Here is a 26,532-nt window from a genome sequence, read left to right on the forward strand (position 1 = left end):
TCACTACTGATTTTAATAGGGCAAGAATTAATCCGTAATCACAGCATATCTACAGAATAAACTCAATGCAAAAAAAAAAAAGTGTCTTAAAGCTTACGACTACCCTGTGCTTGGGATTTTTTTAAGGGAAAGCTAAAGTGAAGAGCAGAGACAATGCTATTTAGATGAGGAAAACAGTATATCCATACTGAGTAAATGCTTGTTTTGCAAGACATCATACAGGAAGGAACAACAGTATTTAGCTTTTATTTTCTATGGTCAACTACAGCCAGTGGAGCACTGTAGAGGGACAAATTTCAGTTGTGCAAAAGTGGTCAGTGGGACTTCCTGAAGTTCATTCCCCTTCCCCAGTATCCCTTGAGGTAAATCTCAACAGGCAGTAGTTTTCTGTTTGAGGACCATCGTAGCTGGAAAACCATTTCATCTGACCATTTGATTAAATGGTGGAAGACTGTGCACTGAGGCGGACTACTCTTGTCTGAAACCACACATTGAAATCCTCTTCTGGCATCTGCACAATACTTTCACGTACAAACTGAAACAGAAAAAAGTTCTTTCCTGAGCTTTTGATGTATGTGAGAGAGAGGGATAACACCTAGGAAAATATGACCATTGTGACAACAGAACAAATGTAATGGCTTCTGTAAACAGTTAGTATAGTGCTTTATATCACCAAAACATTTTTAATGCAACTTTCAGAACATCTGGATATGCTCTAACAGGAATGAAAGGCAAAACTCTACAATCTTCATTGCAATTTGTATCCTGAATCCTTCCAAGTCAAGTCTTTGTGTTTTAAACTTGCAGCTGTCTTCTACCTACCATTGCAGTACATGTATTAAAGCAACTTGAAGTTAAATAAGAACTTCATCTGGAATGTCTACCAGTATTAGCCAGTATTCAGTGATGATCTTCTTACTCCTAAAATGCAACAGTTTCCTTTATCTGTTCCAGTCAGAAGGAGCACCAAGATCCTCCTTCCTCTGAGGCTATTTTTGAAAGATGTATAAATAAGTAGATAGTAGATTTGGCTATACTCATGCTTTTCTCTATTACTATTGCACTACTATGAGGGATCAAAATGCAAAGGGAACATAACAGAAGCAGCAAAGAAATAAGTCTAAAAAGAACAGCAAGCCACAGAGACATACACTGAACGTTAAGGCAAGGCTGTCTCTCTGGTTAGTAGCTATGCAAATTAGAGCACAAGAAAAAAGTCTCTTTTTAAAAGATGTCAAGAAAATACAGGTAGTCTGATCTTGACATGTTGGGTGCTAAAATTTAGCCTTTGTAAGGCATGACAACACTTGATACATGCGAGATGCACAGTAACCTGCTACCTCTCAGAAATTTCTGTTAGTCTTGTGCATTAGGGGAAACAATTGCGATGAGACCAAAAAAACACAAGGTGGCATCATTGCCATTTTTTTTAAAGTTAGCTACCTGGTTAGACTATACATCAGTACTCATTCTAAATGTATTCTCTTTCATGTATCCTTCCTCTTCTGCCAATTGCTTCTAGAACTACAAGAGTTGAGCCCAACTTAAGATCTGGACAAGCAAATTTTTTTTTTTTTTTTTTAGTGTTGCTGAAGCAAACAAAGATATCTGCAGAGTGCCTGGATCAGTGATGTAATACATTACTTGAATTGCTCATGGATGTAACTAACTGGGAATGACAGGCCTTTTCTCTGCAAGTATCCTAACAGCTTATGACAGATGCCACTTTCACTGTGGCAGTAAATAAATCAATGACATAATAATAAAATGATATTGATTAATAATGCAATTCATGTCACAACATCTTCCTTCTGATGAGTTCAAAGTGCCTTGTAAAAGGTGAATAGTAACATCTTCATTTAGTGAGATCCTAAATGATTTAATCTTGCAACTTTCCACAGCATGAATTTCACCCATAGACAACAGCTCTCCCCACCCTCATCACATAGAGAATCAAGGACTGGGTTCATCTCACCTCCACAGCTGCAGCGATTTCTGGAGAACACAGCTCCCACATCTGTAGATCAGCCAGAGCCCTAAGAAAGGCATCTGGTTCGATTTTCAAGTCAGGATTCTTGCCATATTTTTCTATTTTTTTTAAGATTTTGTGTACATAGTGGTCACTCTTCACAGACTCTGGGAGTCTGGCAAGCAATTCAGGAAACCTTTAGCAGAAAGAAGAACAGCAATAAAAGAGAAGCCATGGAAACAAATGCATGTCTGATTAATAACTCTGGGTTTCCTGGCATTTCTGCTACTTCACCACCTCCATAGCTTCCACAGAAAACATTTCTCTTCAGAGAATGCAATACTCAGTGTAATTCTGAGTGAATAATGTGAAAGAGCTTTACTTTATTGGCCTTGTGCACCAATTCCCATTGCAGGGCATTGAAAGAGATGCTTCTTGATTGTTCATTTAAATTTGGATGACAAACTTGGGTATGAAAACAAATAAAACAACCCTAACAAATGTTCCCATTTTACTACAGATCTGTCCTCTTCATCTTTTCTCTATTTATTTTGTTTAGCGTCTATGGATTTTCCAGTGCAATCAGTGCCTGATCTGACACACTTTCTGATTCTCTTTACTATCCGTTTTCCTTCTGCTATCATCATTCTCCTTTATGTGTTGACATAAATCTCGCTGATTTAAGTGCAGTGTAACGCGCAGTCTTTACCATTTCACTCTGAATATAGAGATTTGGGAGCATTACACATTCCAGTAAAAATAAAACTCTTGTGAAAAGACTGCCTTTGTTTTTAATGGTCTGTGTAAATTCTGCAGTGCTGCTTTGACAGTCCCAGAGACTGATGTTCCAAACCTTTCCAGACAGTGCATGACTGGGGTGTGCTGTGGCTTCCATTGCAAAGGGCTGATGATTTGGCAGCACATCAGCAGGATGCGCTGCCTCCCTCCAGTTTGGAACACACATTACTGGGACGGCAAGAGAGTGGTAAGGAATTTTCTTCTTAAACCAGAGCAAAAATGAAACAGTCTTCACTAGGGCCAGTTCTACACTCAGGAGTACACTGCTAGTATTCTGTGATCTCTCATCTTCAAGTTACAGTGCATTTTTTCATACTTCCTGGCAGAAGAAATCTCCTCTAAAGCTGCACATAGCGAGGGCATGTGAATACAAGGACTGAGTGCTTTTTGCCTGATATCACTGGAAAGGAACTCTTCCTCATCCCCTTTCTTACCATTTTCAATTAATCTATTTGCTGAGCAGGCTGAGATCCACTCCTGTAGATCCTATCTGTATTTTTGTTGCCACCAGTTTGAAAAGCCTGCATTGCCATCAACTGATTCAATGGTTTCTAGTGATACTTTGCTTTAGGGAGAAAAAGAAAAAAAAAAAATCTTTTCGTACTAAAGACAGAACTCTAGGACCCTGACCATCTCTCATTCGAACTGAGGGTTTCTGTGCCTCCTTACCAGTTTATTCCACCTTCATCATGTTCTCTTTCGGCTCTTGGGCCCAGCTGTCTTATTCTTTCCATGTCTTTTCTAAAATCTGTCAATTGTTCCAGAGCTTGGAATTTTTCACGACATCGCTCTTCCTGACTCCTATGAAAAATGCAATAAAACAAAACACCTTAAAAGTTAAAGCTGTGTATTAAACATTTCCATGGCTCTGCATAGTTAACTGGGAAGATACCAAGGAAGGCAGAAAACAATGAATGTGAAGAACACATTGTATGTTCAGTCTGTGGACACTAATAACAATTTTTGCTTTTGCAGTGTTCTGTACACATCCATGTTTCTACAACATTAAAAAGTGTTTATGTTTTATATCAACTCTAGGCTGTGGGTAAGAAATAAACTTCAGGATCATAATGTTTAAACTGAAATTCAACCACCACTTTCTATCAGGTATCCACTGCTTAAAAGCAAACAGAATACTGCACAGTGATTTAGGGCTAAATATTATTTTAAAATACAACAGAAGAGAGGTGGAATAGAGTGACCTGAGCTAGAATTTCGACCCAGAGATTGGGCTTGTGTATGCATTCTTACAAAAAGTACTACTGTGTTATAACAAACACAAACATCTGCTTTTCTCACCAATAAGTTACTTATACTATATCCTGCCAAACTGAGGTTTCATCTCCAAATGCTTATCAAACAGAATGTGCTTGTGTGGCTGTATGGAGAATGGTAAAATAGCTGCAAGGAGGAAGTTTCCACCTGACTTGTCTTTCTATACTGCAGGATGCTGGAATGATTAGTTCCTTATGCAGTCATAGCAGTTGCTAAGGGAAGAAAACAAGGACCCAGCTCTAGATAAGGAAAGCTCTGCGGACAAAAAAAATCCAAGTACGAAATGGAACAGAAGAATAGAAAGAACAAGCAAGTGAGAAGGTGAAAGAAAACTGTGCCCTTCAGAACAGCAATGTAGAGAAGGTCTGATGCTTACTGAAACAAAAGAATTTGCACAGATGTCACAGATGAACATTTCTGGGTGAAAGAAGGACAACAGGCTTCGGCTGGTCAACAAGGGAGAAATGTCACTGATCTGGGAAAAGGCCTTGAGAGAGGACATTGCAACTGCTACTTCTAAGAAGGGTCAAAGTAACATTGTAGTGATCTCTGTGATACAGTGATCGCTGAACTGAAAACACAAGACAGCCATACAGATTACATGTAACTGAATTTCTTATTCTGTCTTTGTGGGAAAAAGACTATAATGTCCAAAGTAAATTTATCCAGTGTTTTTAGCAAAACTACTTCCAGAAAAATCATTTAGAAATATCCCAAAACACTGCTGTAAATATTTAACCTGTAATATATATTTTTGTACACAGTCATAAAACTTTGTCATCATCTCTATATTCTTATTTTAACATTGTCCATATAAATGCATCTTTAAAAGGCCTGAAGACAAGTCCTAAATCTGGTCAGAAGGTGTGTAGTGTTTTAAGAGCATACAGAAAACAGTCTTTTCCTACCTCTCAAGGTGCTCTAGAGTATCATGTAAACAAGCAGCTGCTTCTTCACGTACCGCTGCGAACTCTTGCCTCATATCGACACACAAGTTAGATTTGCTTTTAATGGAAGAGCTGATATTGCGCCTGCAAATCAAACAACACAGAAAAGTCAACATCCAGAGGTAAGCATTTTGTGGTAAGCATCTGTGTTACTCAGAATATACAGTCACGTGAGCCCATGTAGGTTTTGAGATCTCCTTAGCCTCAGTAAAAATCCAAATTTAACATTTTTTAATTCATCAGATTTATGAAAGAACTTTATGAATCAAAAAATTTAAGTGATAGCAAATTGGGATTTGTACTGTCTTTCATTCCAGTCATATCCTTCCAGGAAAGTGTCTTCACATTTTATTTAAATGTACCGCATGCTTCAAGGCTTCACTGGCCTGCCCTGGTCTCACATAATAAAATGTTCTGTGACATTTGCATGCCAAATGCTTTCCACACATAAAGCAGAGTTTATACAGTATACAACATGCTTCAAAAACAGATTTGTACCCTTACCTCTGTGTTTTGGGACTCTGCTTCCTTGATATTACACTCTCTTTGTCCTGAATGAATGGCACGTTTGCTCTGTAATTCTTCTGAGCCACTGATGAACTGTAAGACACAACGAGGTTTAAAATAGCATACAGTATGCTTTCCCCAGAATGTGAAAAATTCTACAGGTGCTGATAAAACATTCTTAATATTACAAGACTTGCTGGAGCTACCCAGGTAAAAAAATTATTTTTACTCAAAGGAAAAAAAATGCTTCAGCAAAGTCTAATTGTAAGAATGGTTTGTCAGCTTGATCAGCTGTGGAAACCACCACAGAACTGAGTAATGAGGGAACACACCTAATAGCTTAACTGGAAATGTTATAGGGAGACTACTGAAAAACGCAATGGTAGAAAAGGAAACAACTCTACAGGAATACGATAGAACATCGCTTTTTCTACAAAGCTGCTGGAGCATAAGGTCTCTTCTGTTTGCAAAGGCAAGGTTCATGGTGTATTTTCCAGAAAACACAGGCTGCTTGCACAGCAGTAAAATGGGCTATTCTGCCACCCATGCCAAAACCTCTAAATGTCAACTGAATTCACTGATTCAAGTCGTTTGGGGGTCGGGGCGGGGGAAGCATAAGCTCTGTCCTGATAAGTTGCTTCTCCTAATCATTCAGAAACTCTTATAGGTAACGTACCGCTGCAGTCCCAGCTTCTCAGCCATATTGTCTTGTTTACGGAAATCTTTTTGCGAATGTTCACGTATTACATGCATGACTCTCTGTAGGGCTGATAAAAAACAGAATCTGTAAAAGCATACCAACTCAATAGTGCATTCCTCTCTTCTTTGCAGAAAGGATACCATCTATGCTGGCCTGAATGAGACATCCTAAATAAACCTGCTATTTAGTATTTCTAAAAACTAAAGTTTCTTCCAAAACCCCAGCTTTTTCAAGATGTTTCAAGTACCCAAATATGAACATACCCAATTAATTAATCACTTTTGAAAACATAAGCTAAAACTTAAGATATGTCCTCAGGTAGACCTTCAGTGGCTACAGTTGCCAGGTTATCCACTTTAGAGCAGATCTCTCTACTAATAACACTACTCTCTTCCGGCCTTCCACTCTAATGTCAATGCTTACGTGCTCCTCTCCCTTGAATATCTGGAAAGGCAATTTAGCTCACTGTTTTCCTTCAAACTGACATCTGTTTTCCTTCCCACTGCCATTTCATTCCTGCTTTGACGCCAAACCCCTGGAGAGACACTGAGACAGCCACCTTCTCTGTGTTATTCCCTCCAATCACTCATGCAGTAAAACAACTGTCACGCTTGTTATTAAAAATCCCAGTGTTAGCTGTCAAATTCTAAGTCATCCTCTGAGGTGCTCAATATGTCCTACATGGTAATAAGTGATATTTTTACTGAGAACTCAACACCCTGAAATTGTAATCCCCAAATTCAAAATGTCATTTTCCTACATTTTTGTGAAGCACCACATAAAATAGAAAATGACCGCTGATCGTTGACTGCGTTAAATAGCAGCACAAACTATTTCTACTTGTTAAAAGTACAGATCTAAGTATTACACTGTGAATTTATAAATGTGAGACATGGCTGGAACAAATTGCTGGCACCAGCTAATAGCCTAAAACGTTAAGAACCATGCTTATAATGAAGATCCCCTATTAGGTGTGGCCAGGTGAGTTTTAAGAGTGCCAAGGTCCCAGCCAGAAACTCCTGCATTCTAGCACTGTTTTGAATGATGGCTCCACTGTGACCCTCGCTAGTCTCCAAGTGTAAGCCTGTGAGAGAATGTAGTAATTTCGCCTGACTTTGATTTCTATGCCTTAATCATCTGTGAAATGGGGTACTAATATTTACCTGTTTTGCAGGGAGCTAACAATGATAAATCGATTGAAAAGATATTGATCAGTCCCAAAGAAAAGGCCAAAATTCAGATATAAGTTCTATAATGATGATCCTTTGCACAAATATAAATATCTCCTTTTTTAAAAGTATGTTTTTGACTGAGAATTCAAAGCTAAACTGCTGGCCAGAAAGCTTTGGGTATAAAATCCAGTTAATGCTTAATCGCTCAGATACAGGTCTCATTTTTACCTATCAGTGTGAAGAAAATTTATGTCATTTAAACTGATCTGCATACACATATACTGCATTACACAGTAACCATGAAAAATTAAGTTTACATTTAGATCACATAGTCTCCATCTGCACAAAAGGATATATTTTGTGTTAAATGTGGTGATGGAAGCAAGCTTAGAACACTAATCTGCTTTGTAAAGCCTTTTGAACTGATCAGATGTGGTCTGAGTGATAAATGAGGCTACCTCAGCAGTGCCCTGTTGTTATACCACCGCTGCAAGGACCACATTTACCTTTGTCAACATGATGTAACATTCACACTTTTGGACCAGTACAGGTCCTCACTCAGCCAACAGCACTGAAAAATCAAATTTGTATAAACAGACATTCTACAACAACAGTCTCCAAACAACAGCGTCTAAATTACAGTTGGACAAAAGGCTTTATATTAAGTTATGAATTATTTCCTTGAAAGAAGTCTTTCTGTAAGAGTCACACTCTACTGCATCTACTGATTAGCTGCCTACTGCAGAATCTCTTTCCCACTATTGATATATAGATATATATGTATATACATATGCATATGTGCGAATTAAGAGCTGTGTGTGCTCTCAAAATTATGTCTGTGTGAGTTACATGAGGCTTTGTGAATTTGGGTTATGAGGCTACAGGGCAGCTGTACTTGTTGTCCATTTCTAGTTTGTCCATGAAGCATCCTATAATCAGAATCCTGGATTAAATATGACTCTAGCAGCTTTAGAAATTATTACATAATCCAACCTTTGCTACAGAGCTGCCCTGCAGAAACTAACTGCCCAGATTTCTACAGCTAGGAACATAATTCTTGAAAGGACCAGACCAGTAACTCAGGCCAGTCCCCTGAAGTCAAAGGCCATCATGTGATAGATGTTGTTCTAAAGGGTACACTGAATATCCCGTACACAACACATACTGCAAGATAATTCTTTATGTCCCGCAGCAAATGGAGGCTCCCAGCTGTTACAGCTCTCAAGATTATTTTCAAATTTCATCTCACATACAAACCAGTCTTTCACCTACATCTGTAAACAAACTGCTTGAAATCATAGCTTTGAATTCTCCACTACTCCAGTTTTGTGCAAGGAAGGCTACTGATGTGTGCCCAGTGCCACGGACAGCAGCAGCTTTGTAGGTAGTATATGACATTAGCAAAAACTTCTGATATACCCACCCAGCTTCTGGCAGTCTGAACCTAAAGGTCTTTCAGACCCAGAGAATATGCCCATTCCTTTACATTTAAGAGCAATTAATTATTTTTCCTTCTACTAATTTAATTGGTTTTGGACTTGAATATACTTCCAGCAATATATTGTAGCAATGAATGCCTAAGTTTAAGCATGCATTACATGAAAACACTTCCCATTGTTTTAAATTTTCTGTCAGACAATTTAATTTGGTGTCCCAGAAATCTGGCATCAAGGGAACTCATGAATAACCACTCTCTAATCACTATTTTCCACGAACAACCTTGTATTCAGCCATTTCTTTTCTGCACTGAAGCACCTTAGTCTCTAATTGGCTCTCATACAGCAGCAATTCTCTCTCTCTAACATACCTCACCATTTTTTTTTTTTCCCCATCAAACTTTACTACCTCTGATACCAGCCTGTCTGAATTGGAAGGACCACAACAGAAGAGGCACTTCCAAAACATTTGTATTTTTGCATAACATATTTTCTGCTTTGTCTTCCACTTCATTCTTAGGGTTCTTTTTGCCTTTTTGGTAGCTACTGAACATTCACAGAACTATTTCAAATGACTCCAAGACCTCCTTCCTGAATGGTAATTTAGAGTCTAGCAGAGCATGATGTCAGCCTAATAATTATAATATAAATATCAATTAAGACAATTAGCAGTACACTAAAGGCTAATGTGCTTTTCTGGTCCAGCTTTACTAGAAGGAAAAGACTTACCATTACCTAGCTTTGTACTGAAACCATTGCAGAGCTAACGGAGTGTTTCGTCAGGTCTAACAAGCACAGGTTATCGCTGATGGGAGGAATACTCACTAAGAAACCCTTCAGTTCAGCAGAATCCCCTAAGTTAGACAGATACAGATTTAGTGGATCAGCTGGTTATGGCAGAGAACAGTTTCACTGTTTTCACCTCCTATTGGACATTACAGATGTGAATGACAATCTGATTATACAAGTGGTGTAACTGAATCTTAATTGAAACTCTTACTTAATATTCACGTGAGATTATATTGCCTTTAAACCAATCTGCTAACAGGGAGGGCACAGAGAGACTTGCACAAAGTTCCGTATGCCTGAAGAGAAACACACCGGTATGTCTAGCAGTGTCTTTGTCGTAGGTTCTCCCTAGTAACACTGAAAGCAAATCCATGTGATATTGGCAGTCAAGAAAAGTAACTTACAGGCAGAAAGAAGGTCTTGTTCTTTAGCTTGTGCTGACTCACTCACAATATCAGATGCAGATAGGTTAATCTTGGTATTGTCTTCAGAGCAAGGTATAGTGGAAGTTACGCTGTCACAAGGGCTTTGACCACGGGGAGATGACTGACTGCTAAGCTGAGAGATGCCTGGAGTAGATGTCCTGTTTATCTTCCTCATAAGTGGACTGCATCGTGTTTTCCAGGTGTGTTTCTGTACATAGAAGGAAAAATGAAGAGAAAGAAGCCATCCTCTATAGCAATTTGACAAAGAACTGCATTTCTGTAACTATTAGTAATTCCAACATTAGATCCTTCTGGCCCTCCTGTAACCTCACAGATTTTTCTCTAGTGACTTTAAACAAGCTAGTGATTTCTTGGGTAGGGCCTCCTTCATTTTGTTATCTTTCTTCAGTACTCCTCTGTCATAGCATTAATGCCACCAGATTAAGCTAATTTGTCAATGAGTTACACTGCAGCTGCACAGAGCAGCCTTCTCATGTACAGGGAAGAACAGGTCAAAGTGGTTCGGTAAATGTTCAGGTCTCCTCCCAACACCCAATATCCTGGCAAATGAATTTCCTGTGTCAGGAATGTAAAGCTGAAGTCTGAAAGCAGACTGAATTCTGCAGGCTCGATAATCAGAACAATATGTATACACAAGTGCCCCTGTAGGAACTCAATATTTCCACCTGAAGTTTCACATCAAATATGAAAAGTAGTGTTCAAGTAATAGTAACGTGAATGACAGAAAGGAAATTGTCATTAATTCAGGGAGGAAAAAAAGTCTCAGCAATCTAAGTGCTAAAAGACAAATGCACTTTGATTTCTTCTGGTCCTGTTCATTTGAATCTGATGCTAGAGAACTGGTAAAACTGTATGGAAAAATCAGAAAGCCTCCTATTTAGAAACAACTCTGTTATTGATGCGACTTGCTGACTTCCCTCTTTGTTTGCCAACAGCAGGAAGTATATTTGCACAAAACCACAATATTTGTCTTTTAAAAAGTTTCACAACTTTTGTTGCTTGTTCTCCAACAGAAATTGTAATCTCCTATTGAATCATTTTAATTATGTTATGAAGGTACGAGCTGCAGGTGTTGAAAAATAACAAGAGCAAATAACCTGCATGTAACAACAGCTCATATTTCCAAGAGTGCCTCACCTGGGGTTCTAAAAGCACTTCACAAAACTTGTTTAATTTAGCCTTATAGGGGGCAAAGCAAGGAACTAAAAGCTTAAGCAAACTGCCAAAGATCAAAATGTAAGATGTGCTACAGAGTGAGAAACCCACTGGTCCTTTATTGAGTTCTTAGTTATACTCCTAAGCACTCACTCCCTCTTAATTTTCCTCCAGTCACTTCAGCAGTTTGAAAAAGCAAGTCTTTCTGTGGTGTCAGAAAGGCAGTAAAACAGTTACCAAGTGTTACGGATCACTTTCTAGTCTTTTACTTCTTCTCGGGTATTATCTTTATTTTTCTTTTAAAAGGCTTTCATCTGAAATTCTTGTTTTCTCCTTTCCTTGGCCTTGCTTTGAAGGTGGCAAGTGAATCCTGTTTTCTTTAAAGGCCTCAATATTTGGCATTTGTTTCTGAATTTAGCTTTAAGTTCTGGGCAAAAAGGCAACCAAACAACTCATGACTAGAACTTAATGGAATAAGGCCTTCAGGATTCCAGTCTGAAATCCCCATTTGACTGGAAAAGACCTATTTATGTGAACAAGTACTGCTACATGACTCTGGGTCATAAAAAAGGGGGCAAATGCAAGTAAGAGGCTGGTTATGTTTTAGCTGAATATTCTTCCCACATGAGTACTTAACACCAAGACCAAGTCACAGTTTCAATCAGCTACATACTGCTCTATTACCTACTATCAAGTTGTTATTCTTCAAAACCTAGAGAGACGAGTATTCTGCAGTCACTAGATCCAAAACAACAAAACAAATGCTTGAACAGTTGGATTAGGTCCCAAGGAAGAAATTAACAATGAAGTTACCTTTGTGCATGAAATAAAGAGCTCCCACATGTATCTTGCTATCTTTTCCTCTTGGATTTCTTTTACTGTTTTTTTACAACCACCAGGGTCCCTAAGTGAAAACAATTAAATTAGTTTTCCATTTCAAGAGTCTTGCTTTTATTATATAATACATTTATTTTAAGAAATGCAATAGAGTAAATGGTCGCTGACCATTACTCTGATGTATATCTTTGCTTTTAAGAAATGGAAAGAGAACGCAAGGTGCATGAGCCATGAGTAAGTTATAGTCACAAGTGAGGAAAGATCTGAAGAAAGAACAGTCATTCTATGAACTATCATGCATGTACTGGGCCAGATTACGCTTTCACCTTTCTCCATGCAAGTACTGAAGAATTTCGTCCAGTATAGCAAGATTTCATGGATAGAAGTGACAGCAGGCTCATTCAAATTTGATTTTTCAGTGCTGTTGGCTGAGTGAGGACCTGTACTGGTCCAAAAGTGTAAATGTTACATCATGTTGACAAAGGTAAATGTGGTCCTTGCAGCGGGGCACTGCTGAGGTAGCCTCATTTATCACTCAGTCACCAGCTAATCAAAGGTTTTACAATGCAGATTAGTGTTCTCAGCTTCCTTCTACCAGCACATTAGAAAAAACAGAGACAAAAAAATCCCAACCCAACCAACCAACACCACACACATATGAAAAAACAACAACAAAAAACACAACCCCTTTTTGTGCACTACTTCAGAACCCGGAAATGAATCCAGAGCCTTCTGTATTTATACTCTGCTGTCAGCCTGTATATGTGAGACTTGCTGACAAACTGTTTCTTTTATCCCAGTCTATTGGTTGGTCCCCATATGTAAAGGGGTGAAAAAAATCCATCCACAATACATACTAGACTGATCCTCCCCTCCAATTAATCAGGCTAATTTTATATAATGCTACCGTGCCACCTCTGTCATATGTAGGCACAGTTTGTCTTGACTGAGAACGTACAGAGAAAACGGAACAGCTTTGAAGAGCTCTGCCCTGCAAATCAGAGCATAAACAGTTCACTGTTTTACCAAACGCTCATGAATAATTTAAACACATTACGTCAACATGATTATATTGAGTAAAAATGTTGGGAACTTAATATTTACTTTTAACAGTATAAGTTCAGAAGCAATGCATCTTTTACGAGTATCCACCACTGTCATGCATAATTGATAGAATAAAACCAGCTACTAAATATCACTTAATAGCTGGCTTTGTTCTGTAATTATAATGTATACGACATTTCTGTCATGTTCATTGGGATAAGCCTCCAAGGGAAGGTCATGGGAATATACATACATCTATTAGTCCATGTATTTAATTTGCATAATTATTAACCAAAAGAGAGAAAGGAAAGAAAACACAACTAAATTTGGCTGGGATAGCTCAGTATTTTCTCCTAGTTCTGCAACTTGCAATAACAGAGGACCATGCTGTGCTACTGATTGCACCATACAACTCCCTGCTGACTACAGGGGGGAAAAGTCGATGCAAAATTTGTTTATGTTGCACAGCACAGAATTAATAACGTTTCACTCAAATGGTTATTACTTGAAAGAGAAATAACATATAAGGGAGAAAAGAGCCTAAACTCCTCATTCCATCTACTGTCATGCACTGCATACATACATTGGATTCCAACAGGTTAATATGGAATGCATCGAACTGTTGGATTCAAGAGTCGAAGCCTCCAGAAGCCAGTGTATGGCACACAGCTGTCGGAAGAGAAGTTCACTGCAAAGAAGAGACACAGAAGTGTTATACTATAGAGTCAAGGAAACGGGCAAACCAGCACCATGTTGGCTGAAGTAGACACATTCACCTTTTCTGAAGCAGATTATTTTTTCCATTATCCCAGTGAATTCTAGACACCTTTCAGCATTTTTGTCGTGTTGATACATAACTCTCAATCCTGAAAGCATGGTTTCAGATGTGAAGTTTCCAATGGACTTATCTTGGTGATGTGCTCGGTGCTTTCATACCTACAAGGATTCCAGCATTTATCCCTTTATGGTATGGATTCTTATGTTTTCTGGATTCTACAGGAGCTTTTAAGTTTTGCATTTAAGAAAAAGCAGCATGTGAGTTTAAAAATGTTGAACTCATCTTTTTCTGAACTAACATTATCTTCGGCATTTTAGTTTATTCCACATGCAAATGTAAATATATAAAGACACTTTTGGTGAGCAATTGGATCAATGAACTTAGAATAGAACAGATAGTGTGTATTAGTGACTAATAAAATATATAGAAGTGTACATGGTACAAGTACTGTCCTCTCCCTCTTTCGTAGGCCTACTTTTTTAACGAGGCAAATTAAATTTGCATTTTGACAGCCTTTCCTTAAAATGAGCCTAATCTTGAAAGCTATACCGCATAAGCAAATTTTATGCAACTTAGAACTTGTTGAGTCAAGATCAGCAAGGCAAACGATGTGTGTTTGCGTACACACGCACATATGAGATTTCCAGTAACCCATTAGTATTCAACCATTTAAAGTTAGAATTTAAGAGTTGCTATTAGTAAAGACAGACTATTTCACTATAAACTCCTGAAACTCTCAGGATACGTGTTCACACCTGAGCAGCAGCTCTAGGTATATATGTTATGCGTCTGTGTTGCTGTGAATTTTGCTTATGTCATACTAAAGAGGGCAGGACATAATTCTTAAAATATACCTTTTTGCTCCAGGGGAGTTTGGAATCAAGACACTGGTATAAACAGGAGAGAAAGACCGTAAGGTCATCTTTTTTTTCATATTCCCCAACTTCATCAGGTTGTAGCCATCTGTCAGAGAGCAACTGTGGGAAAGGATAAAGGCTGAAGTTAAAAAAGGAGTATGTGAAATGAAGACAGAGCCAATAAAACTTACGTTCACATCACCACACTCACTCTTCTCCTCACATTTAAAAAAGTAATTAGGTGTATTTCTAAATTCTTAATTACTGCATTTATTATGATTTATTAATATTACAAACCTGACATTAATGTTTACCAGGATACATAATTATTATTTACTTTATAAACTACAAATATGGTATTATTTGTATTTACATATTTATACTACTGCATATTATTAGCAATTAAGCATTTATGTGAAATCAAGTTTGTGGGCATACAAAATAATGTGACTGATTTGTTTCAGAACAGATGCCAAGATACTGCTTAAATTCCATTATATTTGATATCTGTTGGTGTCATGCCGATATGGGATTATATACACGAGGCCAAAGTTTGAAGATACACCTGTAAAGTTTGGTTCAATTTTCCCCAGATTTTTTGTGCACGCAAGATGTTAAAAGATTAAGTTGAAAAGATCCACCCCAATGAAAAAAAGTTGCATGCTGGTCAAACCAATGTAACAGAAAACTGAGCTCTTTATAGGCTGTGGGCACTGTTTCTTCACTGCCATAATCCTGTGTGGCCATTTACACCTGTGCAAAGCATTTATAAAATGCTACCAAGCAAGAAAATGAAATGTTTACAGCTGTTTTTCCCAAATGTAAATAACAACCTGCACCTGCTGTTAGACAATGGAGATTCATGCTTAATAAGCACAATGTGGTATTGTATATACAGTATACTGACTGTATATACTGTATATACAGTATACTGACTGTATCAAAATAGCTGAGAAAAATATTCAAAGATATCGGGTTTACACTAGAATCTTTTGCTAGTGTAGATTTTTAGGTTAGTTGTAAGAATGTATTAAAAAAAAAGTTACAACTGGAAAAAGCCCTGGTGCAGATGGAAGATTAAAGTGGCTTTGTCAGCATTCACCCACAAACCTGGTATACTCTGCACCAGTAGACGCTTTTCCACTGCTCGGAGAAGCCATACCTAAATGAAGATAAGTTAGGCAATGCAGGTATTCCATAAAGGGAAAAGGAATGTAAATCTTTTTAGCTCAGCCTTGCTGAAGAAAGAAGCCTTTGATGCAATAAGGCTCCAAAGGTGTGTAACCTCTAGAAGAACTACTCTGTCCTGCTGAGCAAGTATTTAATCATCTCATCACCTAGTGAGGGTTGACAAATGGAAGACAACCAGAGCATTACAACAGGCATTAAAGGTGCAAAGAGACCAGTGTGAGCCCGAAGGACTGAAGACTATCTGATGATCAAACGGACAGAAAATCTGAAGAAGGTAGTATTGTAAGTAATAAGTCTGAACTAGAGAAGAAACCCACTCTGCAAGCTAAGCTACTTATTCTGCCGAATGTAATTCTTTTTTATTCTTAATGCTGTGGTCCCATTGTGGGAACAAAAGCATGGCACAAACTCACCGGCCTCGTCCTTTTCTCCTCAGAGAACCAGTTCTCAGTTGGCTGTAAAATCTTTCCTGGGCTCATTAACCTTCTGCCTTTAAAATTTCCTCCTTTTTATGCAGCATCTTAAGCACTTTTTCCCCCCATGCTTCCTAAGTTTACAGCTCCTCATCTACCTAGATTTTAAGCATTTTCTCTTTCTAGCTCACACAGTAATAATAATCTGCCTCAATACCAAGTAATGACAGGAACTGGAAACTCTGACCTTTTAAAACCACCACCCTCAGACCACCCAAAGCTCTCTTCACTTGACTTACTTGTTTATTTCTTCCTCCGACTTTTCTGTGTCAGAGGAGTATATGGATGGTTGGAATTCAGTTCTCCATATCGTGCCCTCATCCTGCTGGGTTGATTCCAGTGCGCTCCTCTCCAGCGATTCTTGGTGAAGTATATGAAAGTAGTCTCTACCTCGCTTCACAGAATTGATGTGACGCCTGCCAAAATTCATCACAAGTTGGTCAGTGTACTAAAGACAGACTACCAAATTGATTAGTTTCTCTGTTTCCCACCAACTTCATTTTTAAAGAGATCACATTCTTCTATAGTCAAGAGTTCAACATTAGTATTTCCTCCTGCAATATGATAACAAAGGACAATAGTTCCCCAGTATGAACTGGGAGATCTTTCCCTTAACTCTTTCAACACTGCACAGGTTAATTATCGAATGTCTTGAACTCAGCATCATCTTGTCCACTCCTTGATTTAAAAACCCCCTGCCTAATTCTAATTTATAGCAGCCAATTGACTGCCGGGCTCCTCACTGTCTTAACTCAGTTGTCAGAGCCTGACACACACTGCCCTGAAGCCACCTGTTAGCTGCTACATTTCACTTGCTGTCAAAAGGCTGCATTGTCAGGAACGGGGAAGCTGCCGGTGAAGCCTGTGAGTGAGCTGAAGACAACAGGCAGGGTATTACTGCAAGGGAAGAAAACAAAGAAGCAGCCATAATGTACTCCCTGTAGGATGACAACAGAGGTTGAGGGGGGAGAGGTGGGGGGGAAAGGTGATCTAGGGCAGGGAAAGGGGTACGGCACACAATTACTCTATAACCTTTGATTAAAATGTTAGCGAGAACATAGCAGCTGATCCAAGCCAGACAAGCATGCTATGCAGGAGTAGGACGCTTCCCTTTAAGTTAATGCGTTGCTGAATTTTGAATGGAGTGTCATCAGGCCATATTGATTCTTTCCAACACAATCTAGGCTTGAAAGTCAGGCCTTGTTGTTTTCCTGAGAAAACCTTCCTTTTCTTACCAGATGGATTAAAGCACCTGAAGGTCAGATAGGGTGCAAATTTCAGGCACTGGAGTCACTGGTTCTCAAGGGGAGCAGTTCACTCCCTCCTTGTTTCCCTTGATGAAAAACCACTTGCACAATTTAATATAGATATAAGCCTGAAAACATTTCCAGTTCAGATAGATAATGAACTGTCTGCTAGATATTTCTATACTAACTTTGGAAATAGGAAAAAAAAAAAGAAAATAAGATGTCTCTGGTAAGAAATGCTGCATCCTTTAGAAAAACAAAGATTTCAGAGTCGTGTCGGACTGGCTTAACGTTTTTCATAGAAACCTAGTATTTTGCATAACAGAATTCTCTTGGAATACTAGAAAATGTTTAATGGCCTTGAATTCTTGTTTTATGTCCTTTTCCAGTAGTTTCCTCTCTCTCCTGTCTGCCAGCTATCAAGATATTTGTATATAAAAATATTTTTCCCTTGTGTAGTGCTTTTTCTTACATTTCTGCACACACTACTGTAAGTATCCCTTCTTAAAGATCAAACCCCTGCTGTACCTGTGTATTATAATGCCACAAATAGTGAACGATGAGGTTATTACATGAATCAAAGGCAGAGAAAGATAAACAAGAAAATTCTTTTATACTAACAGCCATAACCAGTATTATTGTAGAAAGATGCATAAATGGCAAGTAAAATTGGTACATTTTTAAAGGCTTATCTAACAGAGAAGGCTTTAATATGCCTGTACTAAAAAAATTGATCACTCTCATATACCCATAGCAAAGGTTATGCACACTTACTGGTGAACATTTTTAATCTATGACTTCATTGATGTTACAGGTATTACAAAAAGTAGCTCTACAGTCTCCGAGTATGGAAAAATAAATAAAATTGAATTAACAGAAATGTAGCATATAGAAAAGTTGTAATAACTACCCAATTTAAACAAAAAAAAAGTCCTCTCATAATTCCATAGAATTATTTCTGGGATAGTTATGAATTACCCAAAAGGCTCACGGACTCTTGTCAGGAAAACAGTAAAATAAATCCAAACTTGAAATACAGAGGTAACCAATGTACTTTTCCACACTGTAGATTTACAATATACTGCTAGAATAGGAAATCAAATATTTCTCCTTTTAAATTCTGGCATAACAATACCCTGTTTATACAATAACTTAATAAATTTAGGAGGGCTACTTATTTGACAAGTACATGAGAATCGTTCATTAAAATGCAAATATAATCGAGATGAAATTTGGAATACATTTATTCAAGTAACTGAGGTTCAGTCAACTGTAGTCACAACACAGATTTTCAACTGCTTTTCAGACAAAAGGATTTGTCTTATTTTTCTAAGTTAATATCTTTATCAGGATGAAAATTAAGAGTTTCCTGAGCAGTAATAATCTATCATAGAATACTTCAAGTTCTCTCTACACCAACATAATATTATACAGAAGGGTCAATGACATGCACAAAGGAGTGACCCAGTAGCACGCTACATATACAGAAAACTGGTTGCAAGCATATTTTTAGTGCTTCATGTAACTATATACTTATTAAATTACTCTTTAAATCCTTTAGAGACTCAAGGTCATCAGTTAATTGTAAAGCAAGGCCATGAAAGTATTGGGGAATCTAACTTTTACTGCTAAGACTTGGGATTCTTGCTGCCTGCCTTTGAGTAAGAAAGGACTGAGAACAATAAAAGGAAGTCATAAGTTTGTCTTAATCATAATTTAGGTGCTAGAACAACATTGAGAACCTATAATAATGCCAGAAACCTTTGCATCAGGGTAAAGACAAGCTAGATATTCATCAGTTTTTTAAAATCTTCTTTTAAAATATACCTTATGTAAGTACACTCTGTCACCTTCACTAAATTCAAAGGACTCCTATTAAGGATGTATTTGTCCCAGAAGATCAAATTTTACAGTTAATAACCTCACATCTACTTTGTGCATGAACTCAGTTGGAGATGGTTTCCTAAAGGAATGTCACCCACTCCTGAACATGATGCCAAATCCTTGCTCAGGGAAGCTGGTATGATCATGGTGAATAAGTATTGTGAGCTGCAATAATCACATAAGAATCAAACAATTTAACTACATACAGATTTTTCTGGTCATGGAAATAGTTCGCCTCTGTTTCATAACATGGCTTATTCAATTTTCTTATCTTAATGGATACAGCCTTTATATCAAAAAGCTAATGACAAAACATCTCCTGCTCCAGACACTATACAAAAAGAATATTGCCTTCTCCAGAGGCTTACAGCCAATTGTAAATACAAATGAAACCAATGTGGCATTGTTCTGAAAGCCACTGAGAGCACAGGCTAAGTGCCATTTCCTGTATTTTCACAAAAGCACTTCAGGCTGCATCTGCAACACTCCCTCCCAGAGCAGCGAAAGCTCCTCTGGGCACAGGGCCAGACCCTGCAGAGGGGGTTGCAAGGTGAATATCAGCTGGACGCTGCCTGACTTGTTGCACTAGTGACAAACTGGATATTGAGCTAAGGCTTCCCACGTGAAAAGAAAGTGCAGTTTTACACACACCGCTATTTAAAAGCATTCTGACTAACTACTTTCTATAGCAGAAAAAGTAACAACAACAATCAATTTCTGTCTAAAACAAAGCACAGGAGGCAATAAATTTGAAACTACAGTAAATAAAACTAAACTGTATTCTGAACATTACAGACTAAAACTGTGGATTTAAAAAAACCAACCAAACAAAAAACAGACAAACCAACCAAACCAAACATCATTAAGTCTTCTAAATGAACACTTCACATTATTTGCAGCCATGCGATCATGAGCTGTGATCCCATCACGAATCTCAAACGAGGCTGATGAGTATTTGGATCCTGAAGAATCCAAAGAAATACCCCCCAAAGGAAGTGGTGAGAGCAGGATGCTTGTTTCATTTGGACTGAACTTGAAATCTACACCCTTACCTAGTTTCAGGGTGCACCACAGTACTGGAAGGTCTGTCTTTTTGAATATATAATAAAATGGAAGTTCTGAGAACCTGAAGTTATGAAGGATCCTATGGTAATCTCTGCAGGAGCATAAGCGTCAATACCTGCATTCTCATCAGATTTCAGGTGATTAAGTGTTACTGTCATTGCTGTTTCAGTTGGAATAGGACACTTAAAATCATTCCAGTCCCCCAAAATACTATATTGTATGTGCATTAATAACAGACTCCATCTGAGCTGTTGCCACATTCTAATACCTAAAGCAATACTTGTATGTCCCTTAACTTTCTGACAAGGTGCTGTAACACCTAAAGAGCTAATAATTGTGAAACAGCAGGAAACGCCAAGATAAAAGAAAATCCATATGCACACAGTGCTTTTCTTGTTTACAAAGCACACACAGAACAACAGGAGAACAAGCTCTGCATTTCCTGTAAATTGTCAACAGTGATACTGATTTATACCAGTGGAGAATATGTTCCATTCTCTTATCAGTACATACCGGACCTGCTGACCATTTCACTCAGTTGTTTAGTGCTTTACATTCAGCATTGTAATGCGTATCTATGCTAGTATGTCCCAAATTTATTCACATTCAGACGGCTTCACACCTTTCCCAGGTGATGTAAGGCAGCCTCATTGTGAGAACTAGTCCATTGCTCACAACAATACCCCGTGAGTTATTACAGGGTGCATACACTACCCACCTTTGAAGATACCAAAAGCCACGGAATTAAGTTTACATGGTGGTGAGCCTGAGCTAGCAAGTCCTACTGCTGAGCTTTGCATACAGGTCTTATCCTGAAAGTTTAGCATGTGGACAGAAAATATACAACTATTCACAATTAATATGTAGATACTAACATAAATTAACTACAAATTCTGGTTTGGTAGTGTTTATAGCCAAGTTAGAGATGCATATGTATACATATGGCAATGGAGAATTAGGAACTGGTTAGTACTTCTATTTAACAGTAATTACACAATAAGAAGTAAGTGGGTAAACATTCATACATCTACTTAAATTCAGTGAAGACCAGGTGATAATGACGTTAAAATATACTAAATGTAGTTAATAACCCATAGAAACTCAGACACATGTGATTATTTACCACACTGAACCATTAACCATTCTGGCAAGGAACAAAAGTACTACCGTATCAACAGCTGTCTTGAGTAGCTGAAGACACACAAACAATCTGGAATACCCACATTATTTCAGATGTAGATTCCCACTTTATTCTCGTGCAGATGAGTGCAATATTCTGTAGGGAAATGTCTCTGTTTAAAAACCAAAACCAGGATATTTGGCTAACTGGAGGTACAAAAAACAACATACAAAAAAAAAAAAAGGATTATTTTTAGTTGGAAACATGTTGTTCTCAATCTAGAAAGAACAAAGGGCAGCAATGTATCTTTTAAGAAGTCCCAGAAAACAAAAACACGTGCACACACACACCCCAACTTGTGCCATGCCGTAACTCCTGTTCCTCTTGATCTTCATATAAAGGTTTTATTTTTGGGTAGGCACATTTAGGCTTCCAGCTCTTGGTGTCTCTGGAGATGTACGTGAATGAAGGTGAGAGGGGAAAGTACTTCCAGAGCAGCAGAGGAGACAGCTTTTACTGATAAAGGGCAGAAAAAAAAAAAATCTGAGATTTCAAGGCTTTCCTTTAAATATTTCTCTAAAAAGCAGTGGGGGAACCACTACTAAAACTTCAAAAGAAAAAAAAAATCTGGACATTGCTGGGCTTTCCAGTGTCTTGCTATGAGTATGTACAATAATAACTTTATGTTCCTATCACCAATAAAAACCTTGCTGCTTGTTAAGTGGAACTTCATTGAGGTCCCTGATCCTTCACACTGCTGGTTCAAGATTTTCCTGTGAACGCAGAAACAACTCATGATCTAGCATCTTAACCTTACTACATAAAGGTATTTATAGAGCCATGACATTTTACTACTAAATAATGGAAAACCCATTTTAAGTGTTAGCTTTGTTCGAACATTCAGTGACATGTCATTTTGTATCATAATAAGTGGGATTAGAATCTTGTGTTTAGATAGATAGTAAAATCTAATCAGCAATGAACTGTTCCCACTTATTAAATTTCAAACATAAACAAACATTTTTGTACAAAAGGAAAGGAGACCAAGACTTAAACGAACAGCCTGGAAAGGCAGAATGGTTGTTGGAAATAGCAGCCTCTCCGGTGATTGATGATAGAGATAATGATTCATACATCCGTACACTCAAATGCTTGTCTTTGCCATGACTGCTGTCTAATTAATGTGAACCATCATTCATGTAAAAGAAAATTTTTGCTTCTGGATGAAAAAAACACACTGCAAACTGCCAGCAGTAACAGTGCTAGAAACATGCCAATTAGAGTGATTTCTGCCAAGCAGCAAAAGGGCACAAAACACTGGTTTCCAAGCAACAGACATTATGAGATATTAAATACATTGTAAACTAATATTGGCAGATAAACATTTCACCTTCTCTGTTAGTACTGCCTCAGTCTCTTCTTTGCTTTTTAACTCTCCATTGCCTCTTCTCCCTGCTTTTACAGACTCCACTGTATCTTCCAGTAAACCACATGCATTAAGGAATGCCAACTTATCATAACCTCTGAACACTAACATCTTTTTTGTCTGCATAGATTAGAATAGGATTGGTATAGATTCACAGGTAAGGATAGACAAGGTCATAGCCAAAACTCCCAAAATAACCCATTTCTTGCCATTTTAAATGTTTTGGTAGCAGCCACCATTGCAATCACAAAATTTAAATAGTTTTGTATTAAATTCAGCTACACAGCCACTAGCACAAGAAGAAGCAGGAGAAACTGCTCTTTGGGTAACAGCCAAGCTGTTGGTGCAGGCATGAAGAGTACATTAGCAGAGGCTGGGCTTTCTGAAGGCAGAGTGACTTTTAGAGATCTGCCTTCAGGACACCTGAACCGTTTTAAACAGCCATCCAGTTTCTAATTGAAAACAGAAAAAGCAGCCAGTTGAACACTGTTAAACTGCCAGCAGTTTGACATTTAGTTTTATTTAACTAGCACAGCAAAACAGATGCATGGGAGCCATTTCTTCAAACTATGGGAAATGCAATGCAGAGGTTTAGCGTGGCCTTCTTGCAAGTAAAGGCTTGACTGGCTCACAGAACGGCACGGACACTTTCCCTCCAAGCCTGCAGCTCAAAGCTGTCAATTCCTAGATATCATTTTTATATGGGCACGTGCTTAGATGAGTGTCACCGCACAGTGTTTTCCAGTTTCTAGCACCTTTCCTACCTCCTTTTTACACAAAGAAGTATTTTCAGCTAGTCTCATCTGAAGGAATGTGCTTATTTTTAAGCACTATTTTTTGTGGCAACGTTTAACAAGAGTATTTCCAGTAGACTTGCATGGTCTTGGTAGCTGAGTTAGTCTACAGAGTGATTCGGGGCAATCTGCTTTTACTAGGGATTAACAACTACGAGCTTCCAATGCTTTGGTAATCCCTTTTGCTGTGTAACTGTTCCTACATCTTTCTAATTTATTATTAGTTGCAAAGACTTCTACTTTTTTGGTTCTCACAGAATATATCGTTGTGCAAGTGTGGATTACTTAACATTATTTCTGGATCCCATTTACAGATGTCACTGGAACAAAGCAGTAAGAAAGGATCTGCAGCAGAGCCGAATGTCTTTTCAAAGGGGCTGTACTTCTTGTTTGGTTAGTTTTAGCATGAATAGCAACAAAAGATTTCCTACTGCAGAAGTTAAAACATAATTCTTAGCTCAAAGCTAAAGGTATCTGAATGCTCAAGGACTAAGGTGCCGTCTTTTCTGCCACACTGTATTCCACCCACTGAATCTAACATTGGGAAGTACTTAGTCAACGAAGTCAGAGCTACTTTGTGTCTACTCGGGCAATCTCCACTGGAAGTAAGATGTATTGACCTGCAAAGGAAGAGGAGTGATCATCCATAGATTTCCCAAATATTTTTTCATTATATGCTGCACAAAGATAAGCAAATTCCTTCCTACATTTCAACACTGTGTTTAGGTAAAATTATATTAATATCTGAGAGCTGACAGGTGCCCTAAAGTGACTGGGTACAACTCATCAGTAGGAAAGCATTGGTACTACTTTCTAATTGGGACCAGTGACTGATAGTTTTGAAAGATGAGTAGTTTGAACAACCTTGTGTTCTGTCATCATCCTCTTTTATATCACCATGAGGACTCAAGAAAGTATAAGAGAATATTACTGAGAGGAGGTATGAGGTCATAATTATAAGGTTTATCTTTAGTTTAATTATGCTTTTAATGTGTAAGGTAGAATAATAAAGCTTTATGAATGCAGCTAAGTCTGTTCTGGTCATGACTCTTCAAACATTTTTGAGATAATTTTAAAATTCATACTACTGTGCTATGTCACTGTGATCATTAAAAAACTTCCTCACAGTTTGTTTCATTATACTGTTTCATACAAACAAGCTGCAAGATCACAGACACTACTTCCTGTGAATATGTATCAATTAACGTCCAATTAAGACAACTGCTGGGTGTTCCTTTTCAATCAGCAGGAGGAAAAGCAGCAAAATCCAAATCCACAAAGGTCATTTGTATTCACCGACTCCCTGTAGTATGTATTCGCATGCTACTCTGCTAGCCTGACTGCTTTAATTGAAATTAAAAGTTGCTGCCCTGGAGAAGAAAACTCCAGTTTTCTTTCTTTCTTGTGTTTTCCACTCTGCTTTTTTCTAAAATAGCTCCTTTTCTATATTCTGAAATTGTTACTAAGAAGTATTGCTGACATATCCTTTGGTCCAAACCATCAGTGCAGTCACTCTCACTTGAAGTTTTATTTTCCCACAATTTCATATCTCGATATTTGGCTAAAAAGTCCATGGGTTTGATTTCTTTGCTCTTCTTACTGGTATTTTTTCATACATGCAGATTTAGTCAAAGTAACATTGTGCACACTCAAGAAGAATGGCTAGCACACTTCCATTGTTAAGTAGTAATACAATAACACTCAAGAAGTTTCCAGGCTCACACAATGTAATAACACAAGCCCAAAACCATACAGTTAATGCACACCTTTGATTTCCAGATATTAAGTCTGTTGGATATTCTTCTGCATACTGGGTTATTTGGCTACTGTACATTTCAGAAAGCATTAGAGAAACTGAGTTCATATTTCAAAAAAATCTGTTTCCCTGACTTTTCTCAAGCAAATTTCTCCATGACCATTATAGCTTATATCCTACTTCACTTCTTAAATAATATATGTCAATATATAAGTCATTACTTAATTGCCACAGTAAATAGAATAAATTATAGTAGGTGTGTTACAGGATCACTACTGGGATTCCAATGTAAAGAATGCGTGGTATTACACAATAAGAAAGGCAAACTTCATTTGAGCATTTGTTCAGCCAACAGTGCTTTCCAGAAACTAGTATTAAAGTGGCCATTGCCTACACAAAAGAAAAAGGCATATTTCTCCTTAAGTGTACTAAGCAGCTTTGACTAGGCCCTGACCATGCTAAACTTCCGATCTTCAAAAACCAAATGTGTGTAAATATATCATTTACAGTTCAGTAAACATACATTTATTTGTGCAGTAGCACAAAATTAAGTCTTCCCTTTCTTCATCTTCTGTTTTAATTGTCATGGAAAACTTTCCACCCAGGCATTTTCAATCACATGATTCTGGCTTTGAATGCAGTTGTGAATTAAATTTATGGTATTAGAAGAGGACGGCAGAGTCAAAGATGCTTTAACAGGTAGGCATTTTCCTACTTACAGCACCTCAAACTCTGCTTGGGATATTAAAATGAAGTTGGATGCTTTCCACTTTCTGCATCAGCAGTAAAAAGGATTCCTGCAAGCCAAGTTAGATATTTAAGAACAATTGCACAACATCGCTGTCCTCTGTGGGTGTGATGCAGGT

The 26,532-nt window shown here is 37.9% G+C and overlaps 1 protein-coding gene across 1 annotated transcript in view; it reads right to left on the bottom strand.

Annotated features, from left to right (window-relative positions):
• Positions 1-436: 436 nt before the first annotated feature.
• Positions 437-26,532, bottom strand: part of CCDC60 (coiled-coil domain containing 60) — a 55,653-nt gene continuing 29,557 nt past the window's right edge. The window contains exons 4-14 of the mRNA XM_065646773.1: positions 16,614-16,790; positions 14,708-14,830; positions 13,659-13,763; positions 12,008-12,098; positions 9,998-10,226; positions 6,173-6,263; positions 5,494-5,589; positions 4,951-5,073; positions 3,437-3,568; positions 1,976-2,165; positions 437-535 (exon numbers count right to left, since the gene is read on the bottom strand). Coding sequence (XP_065502845.1) covers positions 437-535; positions 1,976-2,165; positions 3,437-3,568; positions 4,951-5,073; positions 5,494-5,589; positions 6,173-6,263; positions 9,998-10,226; positions 12,008-12,098; positions 13,659-13,763; positions 14,708-14,830; positions 16,614-16,790 — 1,456 coding nt within the window. The remainder of the gene's footprint in view (positions 536-1,975; positions 2,166-3,436; positions 3,569-4,950; positions 5,074-5,493; positions 5,590-6,172; positions 6,264-9,997; positions 10,227-12,007; positions 12,099-13,658; positions 13,764-14,707; positions 14,831-16,613; positions 16,791-26,532) is intronic.

This window comes from Caloenas nicobarica, chromosome 16 (genome assembly GCF_036013445.1).
Source record: "Caloenas nicobarica isolate bCalNic1 chromosome 16, bCalNic1.hap1, whole genome shotgun sequence".
Classification (NCBI taxonomy): domain Eukaryota; kingdom Metazoa; phylum Chordata; class Aves; order Columbiformes; family Columbidae; genus Caloenas; species Caloenas nicobarica.